General features: G+C 30.5%; 1 protein-coding gene across 1 annotated transcript; it reads right to left on the bottom strand.

Moving 5' to 3' along the window:
• Positions 1-1,037: 1,037 nt before the first annotated feature.
• On the bottom strand, positions 1,038-12,759 carry LOC127706101 (low-density lipoprotein receptor-related protein 8-like). The gene is made up of 4 exons (XM_052210566.1): positions 12,595-12,759; positions 8,852-9,067; positions 4,572-4,687; positions 1,038-1,445 (listed from the first exon to the last, which is right to left on the bottom strand). The coding sequence occupies exons 1-4, from the start codon at positions 12,729-12,731 to the stop codon at positions 1,174-1,176; spliced, it is 741 nt and encodes a 246-aa protein (XP_052066526.1). The 5' UTR covers positions 12,732-12,759; the 3' UTR covers positions 1,038-1,173.
• Positions 12,760-17,699: the final 4,940 nt, after the last annotated feature.

Genomic DNA, 17,699 nt, shown 5'->3' on the forward strand with positions numbered 1-17,699 from the left:
TAACTGTTCAGCAAATATGGAAATATGTGTAGTGATTTGAATTTTGAAACATACTTATAATTCTTTTAGAAAACCGGTAGTGGCACAAAAGGTCTGAATGAACGTGATAATAGTGTAGTGACTAAAATTAAAGAAATGTATTATTACTTACCGCATGTAGAACAAAATTAAAATACCGTTGTATTTCATTTAAAACACTAAAAAACAAACCTTAATGTACAGTTTTAATGATCCTCAAATGTTATCATAAAACGAACACAATACGTTTTGTAACTATATTACATGTTTCTGATATAAGGAAGTCAAATTCTTAAACAATATTACTTTAAATATACTTACTGAAGTGTATACATACACTTATTGATTTTAAATAAATACAGTACTTTTCATTGGCGATTTATGTTAAACAAAAGTATAAAGCTGCTGTTATATTAATAGCTAGAAGAGTTAAAGTCGATAATACAAAAGCAAAAAGAGTTATGTGATTGACAAATATTTAATAAAATTGAGTACTATAAAAAAGCAACAAGCAATTTGCAGTGATTCTGTTAAAAATAAATATAGCAATGCTAAATTTATTTATACAACATACATAAAAACAAAATTCAAAATATGAATACATAAGTTAGATAGTTTAAATTCACCCTAAGTTAACTATTTCACAGTCTTATGCAATCAAAGCACATACGAAACGTCACAATGAACTTGCAATTGATAAATTTTACATTTTGTTTTGTCGTGCATTTTTGGCATAACCGTTTATTACATGTAATTATAATGGATATAACTACTAGACGAGTGTTACATCTTTGAAGATCGAACATTTTACTTCAGTAAGATATCCCTTTTTATATAATGTATCAACCTCCTTTTGTTTATTTCAAAGTTAATTTTAGTACATTATCAAACAAATCCTTAATATGTTCTTCCTGGTTTATTTCAGGGGTTCGTATTGCTCGATGTTGCTCGATGTTGTTTTGACTGTTGTTTATTTTTGTTTACTTTTCTGTGTGTATGTCTTTCCTTGACTTCTGGATTTTGTTTGCGTTGTTGGAACCTTTTACATACAATGTATTTATTTTATTTTTCAAGTTGACATCATCAATAAGAGTTCACTCCAAAAGCATGCATGAGTCAACTTCTGATAATGCTAATCGTTGTAGTAAAGGCTATTTACATACCTGTTGTTTTAAACACATATATGCTATTAATATCCCTAGTGTCGGTATATAGAACAGTGGGTGCTGATTCTTTTGATTTATTCCTCATAATTAACTGTTTGTTATTATCAGCATAGAAAATGTAACTACCAAATAAACCCATAGCATCGTATTCATTAGAATGAAAATGTGTTGAAATGATTGTTTTAACATCAGAACCATCCAAATTAACTGATTTTATGTCACCATCGGAATTCATCCAATACAGTCTTTGTTCAGTCAGGTCTAAAACATATTGAAACAGTTTCTTAAACGCTTATAATTATTTATTCATCAGTTAACAATATATAGCTGTACAACGTTCAGTTAAATAAGGAATGGACTATCCACTCTTGTTGCATTATGCACGCATATATTTATATTTATCTATTTGTATATCTTTTTATTTATTTTTTTTTTTTTTTTATTATTTATTTATTTATTTATGTATTATTTATTCATCATTTTATTTATTTATTTATGTATTCATATATTTCATTGATCTATAGATATAATGCGGCTTAATGTTATTTCAGCGTAAACCGCTTAACATCAATTTACGAATCAATCAAATGTACATTTAAAAAGGGGCAATAACAACATTTAAATCAAGTTTAAAATTTGACAAATTTCAATTAAACTTTAAACAGTATTTGTAAATACAAACGAATGTGACTACGTATTTGTATATCTAGTTCCTCAAAATGCTATCTTATTTGTTCCTTTGCTTGATCATCAACTAAATAGTGAGTTCTAAAATGTGCAAATAGGCTTATCCATCTTTACTGTATACAAATGATAACTGGACGTTTTTGACACTTTAGATATGCCGTTTTTTTTTAGCTAGAAATTATTAAGGAAAAAAAGTTTCAACCCCTTCAAGCAAAGTCTACCTTAGATGGAATTTGCTATCATTTGAAAGTCCGTTTTGGCATATAGCTTTTAACTTATCTCGGTACTTTTACATTCCTGTCTTTCAAATATTTGGCTTGGAGTCTATCTGATGAATGTACTTCATAGAATGCGCGTCGTACGCATAAAATTTACAAAGTTGTTTTTTTTTCATTTTTTATTTAATATTTGTTAAAACATCATGAACATGTCAAACATACTCATTTGTTTAAATGTTAACGAAGCAAAATATTGTTTTCATTTATTTCGACTCAACCTAAGATGCATGCAAAAGGTAACTCATGGTTTAAAAATATGCACACAATTTATTTTTTGTTCAGAGTGAAAAGTTATATTCAAAACTATCAATTCTGTCTACTTTACTCATGAACATGTGATATATAATTTAATAAGCATGCAATACGAAAAGCCTGGAAAGTGAGATTACACCACAATGTGCAGTGCCTTCCATTCAAAAGATAAAGTCAATGTTCTGTCATGATCAATCAAACAAAATAATCATCCGTTTCATCGGTACATACTACTTATTAAGTCCCATATCACAATTAAATAATTTATGTAGTTTCATTCTTGTAAATCATGTTTTGATTGATTTGATGATTGTTACTACATACTATTTGATAATATCAAAAATACTACTCACGTTATAAAGGACGTTTAACACCATGCAATGACAAATAAAGCAGTCCATAGTTTTTCAAACCTTTGTGTGTGATTTTGTTTCCTTAAATATTGATTTTTGTAATCATATATGTGAATATACTACGTAATATTTGCATACACTAGGATACATTGTTCGGCAGACTATAGAATTTTTTTCGTTTTTGTTTTTGTTTTTGGTAATCCTTTGCGTTGATTAATCAACATCAAAATGTATTTATTTGTATGTTATCTGTTTATATTATTACATTCATAAAAGCGAGGCGATAAATACCGAATAGATCGGTAGCAAATAACAATGACAAACAGAAAGGCATGTGGTCTCAACATTAATAGGTTTTTATATATGTTTTATATACATAAAAAAAGGCAGATATATAGAGTCATAATGAATGGATGGATGGCAAGGTTGGATGATATTTACCGCCCCTGGTATTTACTGGTGGTATTTTCCGGTATTTACCCTCCCGGACAGAACTCCTCAAGTGATCAATACTGGCAAATACTGGCCAATTTAAATTTTCATGGTGTTTTTTATTATTTTTTGAAATAAAAACTAGAAAAAAGTAAGATATATTTTTATCTTTCCGCATGTTTTAGGTGATATAAATGAATGAATCTGATATGTTTTATTTAGTTTTAACACTTATACCTTCTAATTTAGTCCTAATAAATTATGATATTCCATATTTAAGATATATAAAGAATTGACATATTAATTATTTCAACATTTATAAGTCCAATTATTTTTTTTTTATTGAAAACGCAAAATTTTTACAAGTAAACGAAGTTACAGGTGTCTTATAACCTATAACCTGACATTGCTAGGTGTGAAAATTTAATTACTAAAATAACAGCCCCCCCCCCCAATAAATGATGTCAAAACATGGGTTGAAAGTAATAAAAGTGATATTTGAAGATACCCTCAAACAATAAAATATTTCCTGTTTATTCAACTGTGCGACAAAAATCATCTTTCTGCTGGTAATGGAAGGTATGAAGGACCTCTTATGGCTTCTGTAATTTATACTTTAAACCAAAAAATCTATAATGTGGTATATATTTTACCTTTACATAATCAATTGTTACATACACACAGTACAACCACATTGATCTTAAGTACCAAAATGAATCCTAAAGACCCTATTAGGAACTTTTATACAATATTAGAAGACAAAAATAAAACCAGTGCAAAATGTAATGATTACAATGCTATAGTCAGTGCAAAAGCCACCTGACGAGTTCCCTTGGTGGGGACGAAACAGTCTTTATCTTTTGTAAAAAAAAAATCATTGTAAATCACTGTTTATTAAGAACTTACAATAGAAATAGAAATGAGAACATTTAAAACGACTTTATTTTGTGACTTTTTATAGCTGACTATGCGTTATGGGCTTTGCTCATTGTTGAAGGACGTACGGTGACCTACAGTTGTTAATTTCTGTGTCAATTGATCTCTTGTGAAGATTAGTCTCATTGGCAATCACACCACATCTTCGTTTTTAAATCTAACCACTTAAATTATTTCATTACTAACAGTAATTGACCAAGTTGAGAGTGGTTTTTACAGTATTGTCCACTCAAAATTTCAATCGACCAGTATTTGCCAGTATTTGGCAGTATTTCCCGGTATTAACCGCCGGCATGGTCAATACCAGTATTAGACACTTTTTTGACAACCTTGATGGATGGAGAGAGAGAGAGAGAGAGAGAGAGAGAGAGAGAGAGAGAGAGAGAATTTAATTTAAACTTGTAAGTATACATTAATTTGCACACAAGACAATTATTCTTGATATATACCTATATCCATACAGAAAACCTGGATGTTGGATGTAAAGTTAGCTATCATACTAATGTCAGTTAAATCGAATCTGGACTTGGATATTCCTTTATCAATGTAACCAATATACATCCATCTGAAAGATAATGGAGATCCGTAAAATGATATAACATTTGTATGTGTGTGTGTGTGTGTGTGAGTATATTTTTTCCAAATGTTATTTGGTACTTAATCAGGTATATATGTAAGCATGCAGATCTAAAAAGAAAGGAGGTACTTGTCAGTTCATGTCAGTTTGTGTATTTTGTCCTCAAATCATTTAAGCAAAATATTTAGTATCTTTATACTAATTTATCAAGATTTAAGGAATTACTGTAAGATAAAGATAAAAAATATATTACATATGATATGCTGTTGGTACACAATGGGCGTTCACATAAACAATTATAATACGTGTTTGAACTGTATCTGTATTTGATTAAACGAAAAAAATAAGATATTCGCCAGGTCAAAAATCGAAAATTATGTTTTTTTTCTACAAAAAATGATAAAACTGAAAAATCAATTAAAAATTGCAATAACTCATAGATATTAGGACCAATTATGTTAAAATGTTAAGCATCTTCTTCTATGCATGTATCATTAACCTAACGATTCCAAGTTCGGTAAGATTGTCAGGATATGGGACTAGGAAATAATCGGTGAGACGAAATTATCATTGATCTAATTTTTCAAGATAAATGAACAGGAAAACATGTTTCTCCTCAGTTAAGACATATACAATCAACCAGTGGGAGTGCACTATTATTCGTATTTTATTAACGACAGTTTATTGATATATCTTTCAATCAATCCCCAAAAATATGCTGTCGAGCAACCCAGTCTATAATTTTCAAAAAATTGTATTCTGTGCATTTGTTCTTGGAATCCTTTGTTTTTCTTTTTTTACATAAATCATTAAATTTATGTCTACTAATTCCTTGATTTATTTTAGAAAAGAGAACTGTTAAATCAAAACATATAGTCGATTTGTAAACGGTCATAACTAATGCTTGTGTGAAGTGTGTAAAAATCTAAACTTTTGATATTATATCCAAACTGTAATGATTGTAATTGAACATTTTGAAGTAGATCTTTAGAATCTATGATAACTTTCTGTTCTTATACAGCTTCGAATGGATAACAACTGTGTTTGTAATCAGACTTCCAAAGACTATTTGATTTAAGTACAAATCTTCGTGTTGAAGTAATGTATAGAGAGTGGAAATTTAAATGGTCATTACGACTCGTCATTAACCTATATATATCATAAAGGAGTTTTGTTTGACATTCCAGAAATAGTTTTTAAAAATTCGACTTGTTTCATACGCTTTATTACGAATTTTAATTAAAAGTTCTTCAATAGTAATAAAAAACAATCAACCTTGGTTAACAAAAAAGAAAATGGAGGAATGGAAACTAACGAACAACTACATTTTCAGAAAAGATACTACATTAGACGGAGATACATCAGTATTTGTGTTCTATACATGTAGTTCATAATTTTATCAATATTCATTTAAAACCATTGATTTGATTCTTTTGTTTGGCATTATTCCGTTGTTGTTTGCTAGCTGTGCTAACAACATGTGTCTTTGAAACCTAATTCTTTTCGAACACCATGCCCCCCCCCCCCCCCCCCCAAGTCCATGATTTGCTTAGTGAAACTCCAAAAAGATTTCAGATGGAATAAATACTAGATAGGAGGGGCAAATGGCAATATATGGGTACGGTAAAATTCGCAACTGTTTGACTGACCTTTAAATCAATATGCATTGAAAGCTAAACTTTGCTTTATGAACCATAAAAAAATATTGTTATGATCAAGTTAATATGCAGACAAACATATACATCTACAAACGATTGTTTGGACCACGGAATCCAAGCTTAACACTTGTTGTTGATCAATGATCGAATAGAATAAGGTCAAAGTCAGGGAATACCTGCCAGACTAATATGACGACTGCGACAAATGCATCTCAAAGCGGTATTATATATATCATGAATAATTAATCAGTATTTGACAGGAACAAAGAAATTATCACAGGCAAAAGTCCTCATGCGTTTAACATGAGGTCAAAATCATCTAATAACAGATGTGTAAGCCTTATGAATAGTTTAGCGCTATAGAGTGATACCCTATATCACTATGTTAACAAATATCAGTCGTTTTTTTTTTCAGTGTCAATGTCGACAGCATTGCTAGCACTTTTGTCTACGTTTCTGCCTAATATGATACTTCAGCAGTGACTAGTTCTACAAAGATCACTTACTAACAGTTTCCACAAATCAGAAGAGCCACAAGCAGAAGAGCGAACTCAGTCGCCATTAAATGACAAATTTAAGTCAGGCATTTGATCTCAAAGTGTGTCCAGCTAACTTTACTAGGTCAGTTGATTTCGTGCATCAGCAAAATAAGCATTCATAAACTTTCAAATCAGAACATAAGATTCTCCGGTAAGCTTATACAATTCTCCGGTAAGCTTATACAATTCTCCGTTCAGCTTAAAGAAGAAACTACGGATAAAGAGATACAACCCGTGATTGGGAAATCAACTGCTTCTCAAAGCCTACACTAACAATTTGAAACCGTGCATACGTAGAATTCAAAAATTGGAACTGAGCAACGTAAATAGCAACGACATTGACAACCTTTCTAAATATAATCAAATGATACTCAGCACTAAAATACAACAAGGCTTTAAAAGATATATAAATATCACTTTAGAAATGCGTTTGCTTAACATGATAGATGTGCCTTAAATAAAGATGACAAAGCTTTAAAATAGAACAAACAACACCCCGAAATAAACAAAAAAAAAAAAAAAAGAAAAACAGAGCAATATCTAACCTTTACAGCTATTGCTTGGCGGTCAAGGGCAAATTAATATATTGCAAAATAAACTTGTAACCGTTGACGAAAAAAATTCCGGTGTTTTATGCTTTCTTCGCACCACTTGGTTTATCACTATTTTTGTTTGTGGACAAAGAGCTGTGAGAAAATTACATATAAAAACAAAAACAGTATTGAAGTCAATTGATTGTGTATCTTAGAATTATGTGTTGTCGTTAAAATTCACTTTCTGATTAGCATGCATTTACAAAAAAAAAAAAACTCATTTCGTTCATACACGGTATCTTGCCATATTGCCATAACAAACCTTAAATGGTAAGAACAAACTTTGTAATAATAAGGAATTTTTCATGGGCGTTTTATCTTTTGAAATTCCCAGGTTCTGCTGGGACAGACTGATTTTTATAAATGCTTTGCTTTTCATGTAGCCAATATATCATTTGATAACTGTTAAACAAAGGCGAACTAAGTACAATCCATCCATATAATGGACATATAAAACTAGTTATGTCATTACCATGACCGAAATTAAAGAAAAGAAATAAAAATAGTTGATAAGGCTATGTCATGTATATGATCAATAAATACACATGATAAATGTAAATTCAATTGTTGATTGCTGTACATTAATCTAACATTTGGTGCACTCGAAGCTTAAAATTGATAAGATAATAAAGTATTCATATCAACTGTGTACAATACACGGCTTTCCGCAAAATAGATTGACCAGGGGACAAATAATTAATAGTCTGGGTGTTATTTGAATTGTATTTAATAATCAGATATAAAAAAATGTGTCATTGAGAAGTGAAATTATGGTATTGTTGATTAGTATTAGTTACTTTACAATTTATTAATTAAGCTTTATTGTATAGTTTTTTGGAATTCTGTGAAATGACGAAAAGTCCTATTATGTAACTATTATACAGCAATAATAATTTTTTAAACACAATTAGATATAACTGTTTATAAAATTAATATTGCTGTATCATAGTTATATATTCGTATCATTAAAATGAAAAACAAAACAATGTTCTAATGAATCAGTCAACCTAGTACAAATGTAAATTGCTGAACAAACAGAGCACATATCATATTGCACTACATAAATAAAGGCAACAGTAGTGTACCGCTGTTCGAAATTCATAAATCGATTGAGAAAAAAACAAATTCGGGTAACAAACTAAAACAGAGGGAAACACATCAAATATAAAAAGCTAAAAATTTAGCCAATGTATTTTAGCAAAAAAAAATGGCCGAAGTGATTTAAAAGAAAAAGCAGTTATTTATCAAATGGTTGTTCCCATCATGTTAACAAATGACTGGTCGCCTTTAAATACCTTTAACCCTTAACCTCTGATAGAGATTTACAAAAGACATTGCTACAAATATATTAATGTATAATACCTGTTTGTAACATCTAGTCGTATCATAAAAGTGTTACTTAAACTTGTGGATACAACAACTACGTTTGTTCCATCTGATTTGCATCTTGAAAGTGTGTTACTATAATGATAAACCCAATATACATGATCATTGGCGGAATCAACAGCTATACCTGTTGGTTTTGGTGATGTTGTCACAACATGTTGCAATGTTATGTTCTGTGATGGATATGGAAATCTAGAAAAAAATGAACTTTAATGCACTAACGATGCCTTTTTATTTGTTATTTGTAGTATTTCATAATATCACAAATGATAATGATTTATAACATAAAATTAAAACACATTTAACCCTCTACGAAATGAAGCATGTAAAATATTAATTAACGAAATAAGAATTTAAACATGAACAACTGTGTTCTAGGAAAATATACCTTAAATCACAGTCAAACGCACGTTTTATATGTTTACGAAAAATTATTTTCCAGTTGTAGTTTTAAATTTCAAAATAAAAAATACGCTAAAATAAAAAGAGTCAGTTATGAGGTTTTTTCCTATTTTAAATAATTTTAGTGATAACATTTGTTAGTGCGAGAATACAAAAAAAAAACAAAAAAAAAAACAAAAGAAATTCTGCTTTTTATGGGGGATATTTTTACTACATAAAATAAATTTAAAAAATTTTGTTTTCCTAAAACAATTTTCCAAAAGTTAATAAAATACAGAGCCTATCAACGATTGTTATGCGGACCATTTTATTGAAAATTAAAACTGATATTTATGGAAATATTTTTAATAATTTGTAAAGAAAAACTGGAAATTGAATAATAATCAACACTAATATAAATATTTTAAATCTTTGGAAGTCAAACATGATGAAAGAACCGAAATCTGTACCCTAATTTATATCTAAAACTATAGACAAAACAGATTAAACACATTGACCAATCAGTGATTATGAAGTGCGAATCCTGAAATACCATTTTTTACTGTATCTGTCATGTATGTCTGATGTAGAATGATAAATAAACAGACGAAAAAATTTTGATTTTTTAATTAAATAAGAAATAATATATCAAATGTATTGTATATATAAAATGCATGATACAGGTACGAACATGTAAGAGATGCACACTGGTCTATATCGCGTCTACAGCCACGTAGGTAGAAAATCAATACACAAACAAGTAAATATTAAGAACCTTTTACGAATAGAGCGTGCAGGAGATTCAAAAGCAGCATTAAAGCTTTATTGTCAGAAAAATACACAATAAACATAATTATTAATGTGGTATAACTTAAAAGAGGCTTTGTTAATGATTTTGTTTATTGAGCAAAATTCCAATATGCTGCTTTTGATATGCGATTCAAGTTTACTGTCAAGTAATGATATACTACTTTGATTTTCACTGTAGGAGCGATTCATTTCTATAGTGTAGGTAATGAATGAAACCTGAAATATGTACCACTGATAGATAACACAAAGATTGTACGAAATTGATAAAAAAGGGCATATCTGTCTGTCTTAAATCAGTAGTACCTGTTATTGTAAATTTTACTACTGTTGGAAGACAGCTCATCAAATGTGAATATAACATTCTAAGCGTTGGGATACATTAATTTTTAAATTTCTGGATGAGTACTCGTCATATGAGGTGCTCCTTCATTAGAGGAAGATTCGATTTACAATTACAGGACCAGTGTGCTCTTATATGCAATTGAGAGTAATTTAGACGAAAAGCTATAGTTGCCATATGCAAAAAACAGTTATTGATATATATATATATATATATATATATATATATATATATATATATATATAGCCTCTGAAAGGCTTAAGCCTAGGTGGTCGAGTGGTCTAGCGAGTCGGATACAGTGCAGGCAACTTGGAGTCACGATATCTCAGTAGCATGAGTTCGAATCCCGGCGAGGGAAGAACAAAAAATTTGCGAAAGCAAATTTACAGATCTAACATTGTTGGGCTGATATTTAGACGAGTTATATATATATATATAATACATTCAATGTCACTATATACAATTATAAAATGAAATGGCCACGAAGGCTTGAAATTACCAGGTAAAACAAAGAAAGCAATGGAGCCATGATTTTTTAGTTCTACATTGTATTACACAATGACGAGTTCGTACGTAGCTTAGGTATAGAATATGCTCCACAAGGGGTATTTTGGTTATTTTTTTTCTTTAATTTTAAGCAAAAAAGGAATCCTTTCTAGTGGAAAAATTTTCATTTCATTTTTCAGAAATAGTAAATTGGATAACATGCTTACAGTAAAAAAATCAAAAATCTATTTAAAGTTGTTTCCCACAAAATTGAAAATTATTTTGTTAAATTGAAAATACAAAATGCTACACATACTAACCAAAAATATAAATCACTAAAAGGTTAACATATTCTTACTAACAATTTCAAATGAGATGGATAAACAATGTGATGAAAACATCATGAACATAGAGAAATGATAATCAATTTCAGAAAACAATAATGCCAAACGAAATTTTATCTGCAGATATGCAAATATATTTTCTATTCTTTTATTCTAAACGTGAATTGCATTTTTTTCGCTCTGTATATAATATACATTGTTTAACATTTCTTACCGATATAACATGTTACTTTTATTATTCTTCCATTAGTTTATTTATTTTGTATTTACATTGTGTCATAGGTCAAATTTATTTGTTCAGTGTATGTTCAATGGTGTGAATATGTCCTTTGATTGAGTTAAGCTATTTCAGTTGATATTTTATAGTGTGTCTTTCTATGTTGTGATGTTACACTATTGTTTCAGAAAAAGGGTGAAGGTTTGGTACCATTAAAACGTTTAAACCCGCTGCATTTGTTTGCACCTGTCCTGAGTCAGGAATCTGATGTTCAGTAGTTGTCGTTTGTTGATGTGGTTCATAAGTGTATCCGTTTCTCGTTTTTTATATAGATTAGACCGTTGGTTTTCCCGTTTGAAAGGTTTTACACTAATAATTGTTTGAGGCCCTTTATAGCTTACTGTTCGGTGTGAGCCAAGGCTCCGTGTTGAAGACCGTACTGTGACCTATAATGCTTTACTTTTATAAATTTTGTCTTGGATGGAGAGTTGTCTCATTGGCACTCATACCACATCTTCTTATATCTATAGAGTCAATTTCCATTAATAAGTGTTGCCTTTTTTTAAGGGACTTGATTATTCACAGATATGCAATAGTCTTCAGGTAACTTTAACTTAAAATCATCGAAAAGGTGTATTTACCGTATCTAAAACAATCTTATTTGCACACAATGGTGTGACAACCCGCCATTCGACTTACTGTTTTGAAGACCTTTTGGGATCATTTTGTGTTGGCGTAATGTTATACAAAAATTGAAAGCTGCATTTTCGTTGGCTTGTGTAATTAATACCAGAACAGAAAATATAATAGAACATTGTCAGATCCTTGTAAGTTATGCGTGGACACATAATTTGTAATTCAATTTAATTGTGTTTAACATGTTTAATACAGAAATAAATCTGCAGTGAAAGATGCACGTTCGCATCAACCTGTCAAACTCGTCGAATTTCGAATATATTTATGAATTTTCCACTAAGGCATGATTGCAAATGTTCAAACAGGACCAAAGCGCGAAATTTTCGACAGTTTTAATTTTGGACATTTCTTTAATTTATGGCGTCATTGGAAACCTTCAATTGTATCTAACTGGATTCAAAATAACTTTGTTAGGTATTCTATCATTGTATAAAAGTAAACTTACCGTACAATGTCCCGCACGTTATATCTAGGAAAATAAACGTATCCGTTTTTGAAATCATAGTCGAAAGAAAACACGCCAAAACTTTCTCCATGTCCAACAAGTACCGTCACATTGCGTGTATCAACGTCAATTTCCATAATTGAATGGGTACTTGCAAACAGAAGTCTTTCACGTAGAGCATGTAGAGCTGAAATCATTTTTCAAACGATTATCTCAACTACTGTTTAAATAAAAAAAAACATGATAACTTTGTCAAATATCACAATAGTCTATCATAGTGGACCTCATATTCATGCAATTCGTCAAATAGTTCAATTGCCAGAAGTTTTATATCTGATGACAGATTAATAATGCAATGACAATTTAAAAAAAAATAATTTTCTGGAACATGGTATGAAATTGATGGTGGCTTTGCGTTTTACCTGTTGTTCTAAAACACTAATAATTCATAATGGGAACTACAAAATAACCCGACGTTTGTCATTTGATTAAGAAGTGTCTTCAAAAGTTATCAAAGTTATTTTTATCTTTGGTATGCATAGAATAAACGAAGCAACAATCACACATTTGTTTAGTAACATAACAATGAAAAAGGAATAATTGCGCCTTGTTGATATTCCTTGGACATTTTTACCACGCCTATGATTGTGGTTTAACATCTATGTCCTCTGTCTGCTAAGTACCGAACTTGACCTATTTCCAAATATGACTGTTAAACCGAGAGTTAATTTACATTGCTGTACGACTTGTGTCGGTATTTTGTACATCCAACATTCATGCATTTATTTTTGATGTTTTTGTAATGGTTTCTGTTGAATAATGTGTTATGTCGTATCGTTTGTTGTCCAAATAATTATAAAATTGCCTTTCAATACCATCATTGTCAAATTCCCGAATATGACTATTATACTGAATGTGAATTTGCATTGCTGTGACGCGTGTCTCGGTGTTTTGTACATCCAACATTAATGGATATATTTTGATGTTTCTGTTATTGTTTCGGTTGGATAATCTGTTATGTCTTCTCGTTTGTAGTTCAAATAATTATAAAATTGCCTTTCCATACCATCATTGGAATGTAAATTGTTTGGACGATTCTTATGAAAATAATTGTATAACGTTCAAGATTGCATGTTAGTTATGCAAGCGCCTCACTGTTTTTGATATCATATGGTGTTTTTCTTTGTTGGAATATGTTCGTTGTTGTTCTGTGGTTTGCATGTTGTGTCGACTATTATATTATTTGATTGTACGTTTCTCTGTTATGAATGGTGGTGCGTGTGTTCGATCTGTGTTTCTGTCACGTAGTGATTTAGCGAAATGTTTTAACATTGTCATAAAGGGGAGGTTTGGCATGCCATAAAACAATGTTCAACCTACCATTTTTTCTTAAACTTCTTAAAATGTCCTGTACCAAGTCAGGAATATAGAAGTTGTTATCAAACAGTTCGTTTCTATGTGTGTTGGAGTTTGTTTTTGTTGCACTTCAATGTCCTGGTGTTTATTTGTTTTCCTCTTATAGTTGATGTGTTTCCCTCGGTTTTGGTGTGTTACCCGGATTTGTTTTCTCATAATCGATTGATGATTTTTAAACACAGGTATACTACTGTTGCCTTTATTCAGCATTACTGTTATATCAAGTTGTCATTATAGTATTAAGATGTGTCATTATGATATAGTAATCTGTCAGAATAGCATAGTGAGGTTTTAAGATAGTATGAAAAGATGGCTCCATATAATATCAAGATGTCTTTGTAGTATACGACTTTATCGTCGTAAGATAGTAATATGACAGAATAGTATAGTAAAATGACAAATCAGTATGAAAAGGTAACCCCATGTTATCTTAAGATGTCTTCGAAGTATTAAAGAATATCTTCATATGACAAAGTATATTGACAAAATAGTATGACAAGTTAATTCCATGCTAAATCGAAACGTCTTTAAAGTATATAAATTTATCTTAGTGATATAGCAAATTGACGATGTCGTTATAGTATACATTTTGTACCATTTTTTCTTCAAATTATATCTCAACCATTAAGATATGATTATCGTTATCATTAGGCAGCGGTGGCGTTCCATAAAAAAAATGAAAAAAAAATGGTGAAATATAATGTTGAAAACTGTATTGTGAACAAAAAGATAAATGAAGGAATTCGGCAAATAAACATTGAAACATTAGACATATAAATAGTATAGAGTCAATTATTTCAAGACCCATTTTCTTTTTTCTTGGATTCATTTGGTTTTGTGGTACCAATGCTATAATGAAAAGGATACCAAAATCCCCCAAATAAAGTGTTTTCTCTTTATTTGATAAAGTGTGTTTCTTGTATGTAAAACTATTACAGTATTTGTGATGCATTCAAAATAATACATGTAGAAATTTATTCTTTTTATTAGCAACCAAGACTTGACAAATCAATGAATATATATTAATGTAATTAGCTTGACATATTTGTTTATGATCTTGTACCATTTATCAAGATAACTTTGCAATTATTCATGACAGCACATCAGTACTGTACCCAATTTCGTTTTATATACGAGTATTGACAATTCGTCTAAACAACAGCCCAACAATGTAAGATCTGTGAGTTTGCGGAAGCAATATTTTTGTTCTTCCATGCCCGGGATTCGAACTCATGCTACTGAGATATCGTAGCACCAAATCGCCTTGCACTATGCCCGACGCGCAAGACCACTCGACCACCTAGGCTCTATAATAATAAAGCTTTCGTTGGCCGGGTGTTACCTTTCCTCGTCAGTTTTTATCTAGCGTCGTAACATAGTACATGATATATAAGGCATGAAGATGTAATTGTTACAGATCAAGTGCATTATCTATTGTAAATGATCCTACAAATTAATGTTAGATGCAGTCACAGAAATATTCATATTATAAGTACGTGTGAACCAGTGACGACTCTACAACTCTATATATATATACATTTTTTTTAAAGAATATATCTAAAAAAATACATATATCAACACAACCTTATATATGTAAGTACTTTTAGGTCGATTCTTAACAAGAGGTCAATATTAGCAAAATAAGTTGTTTTGCACCTTTTTTTTTTTTAATCTTATTTCATGTCACTTTGCAGACCATTTGTTGTGCATTGCCCGATCGCATGAATAGTAACCGGTACACACCTATAGGCGGCGCAGTGTATGATACTATGAACATATATATTTTGCCAGCTGGTTTTTAGTTTTTCGATTGTGGCACCATTAAACTGAACATACGACTGGATTACGATTAGTGTCATAAAACTTTTTTAATGTATCAAAAAAAAAATGGCTTTGTTTGAATCGATTTTGCGTGTGTTCGTGTATTGCTGAACGTAAGTAGATATCTATAATTCCCCATAGTTAAACGCATGAATATATATATTTTTTAATTTAACGGATGAGAAATGTTTCCCTAAAACATGTGTTAAAAGCCTTTTTTTTTGTAAGCATTACCGCAAGTTGGTTTCCATAAACAACATAAAAAGGAGTAATATTGTTATTAAACCTTAAATTATAATTCAGGTATCAACATGTGGACCACGCCTGATTCATATGATTGTTGTGTGCATTGCACATTGCGGTTTAACAATGCCAATATAATAAAGGTTATATTATACATATGATTTTAAACATTATTATTATGTCTCTCAAACATGTGCTATAAGACTGTCAAATTTGCAATGAGATGCACCTTTTACATTTTGATTGATTGACTAGTTGATTGGTGTGTCCACGCCACTTTCAGCACTATTGGGCTAGTTAGTGGCGATCAGTTTGTATTGGTTGAGGAATCCGGTGGCAACCAAAGGACGCCAGAGTGCCCGGAGTCAACCACCGACTTTCGGTAGGAACACTGACAATCATAGTCAAATAAAGTTGCAGTCAAGCGCACCTGATGCGTGCAGGGCTCGAACTAACAACTATTTGGAGACTGAGCCTCCCTTGACGTTTGAAGGTTTCTTTGTGGCTATGATCTAGAAAAAAACAGCATGAAAAGCGCTGTTAATTTGCTTTTGGTGTCGTCATATACACGCTGTGATTTTGTGTAATGAATGTAAACATCATATTCTTTGGTTTTATTATGAAAAGACATACAATATCTGTTTACAAGTTTCACTTCTACGTTCATTTAGACGAACATTGTGATCCAGTGAACTCAAATAGACAATATGCTAGCTTCGTTATTAGATATCCACTCCTGATAGTTAAAGTATCTAGCAAATTTAGAAACGTAGACACAAGTGCGGTAAAATTATTCACATCTAAAGTGAAAGTGTTCAAATTTAAAAGCATTTGATAAAACATAATCATGATAGTATTCGGTATGTTTAGGTTATATATACATACACTTGTTAACCCAAATGCCGCAGCTCACACATGATAAAGTATTAAACATATGCTGAACCAAACTCGTACGTTCAAGATTCTCTATATGTTGTGATTCAATGAGGAAGATGTTAGGGTGTTGCAAACCGTTTTTAGATAAGAAGTTATCAAACATTACTTCTGATAAAGAATTGTAAAACAGGACGTGTTGACAAAAAAAATTTAAAGTCACACTTTGCAGAGGTCCAACAATAAAAAAAGGAATAAAGAATAATTCTTTGTTTGTTTTTTTTTCTGAATAAAACTTTAAAGATTTTAGCAATCATTTAAATGAATTGTAATGATTCAATATATGACGAAATGGCAAGTTATCATTAACTATAATTTTTTTTGACTATTCACAAAAGGACAGATTAGAACGGACGACCATTTTACAGAAAGTTTTTTTTTTAATATCAAATACCTATTTAATCCAAAAATGTATTTCCAAACTAATTATTAAAGAAAGCAGGACTACAATAAAACAAAACTCTATGTTACATATGCAAGCATCATAACAAATTATTGAAACATAAAATCCAAGTTTCTGGTACGTTTAACTTTTTATATTTTACTGCACAATATGTGCATTTGGTCAAACAATGTTTACATAAATATTAAAAAATTAAAACCTTCAAACAACTGTTGAAGAACTTATATAACCGAATAGTATGGGTAAACCTGGACACTAGATAAACAGTAACATTGACATATAATGTTTT

The sequence above is a fragment of the Mytilus californianus genome, unplaced genomic scaffold (genome assembly GCF_021869535.1).
Source record: "Mytilus californianus isolate M0D057914Y unplaced genomic scaffold, xbMytCali1.0.p SCAF_6, whole genome shotgun sequence".
NCBI classification, from domain to species: Eukaryota; Metazoa; Mollusca; class Bivalvia; order Mytilida; family Mytilidae; genus Mytilus; species Mytilus californianus.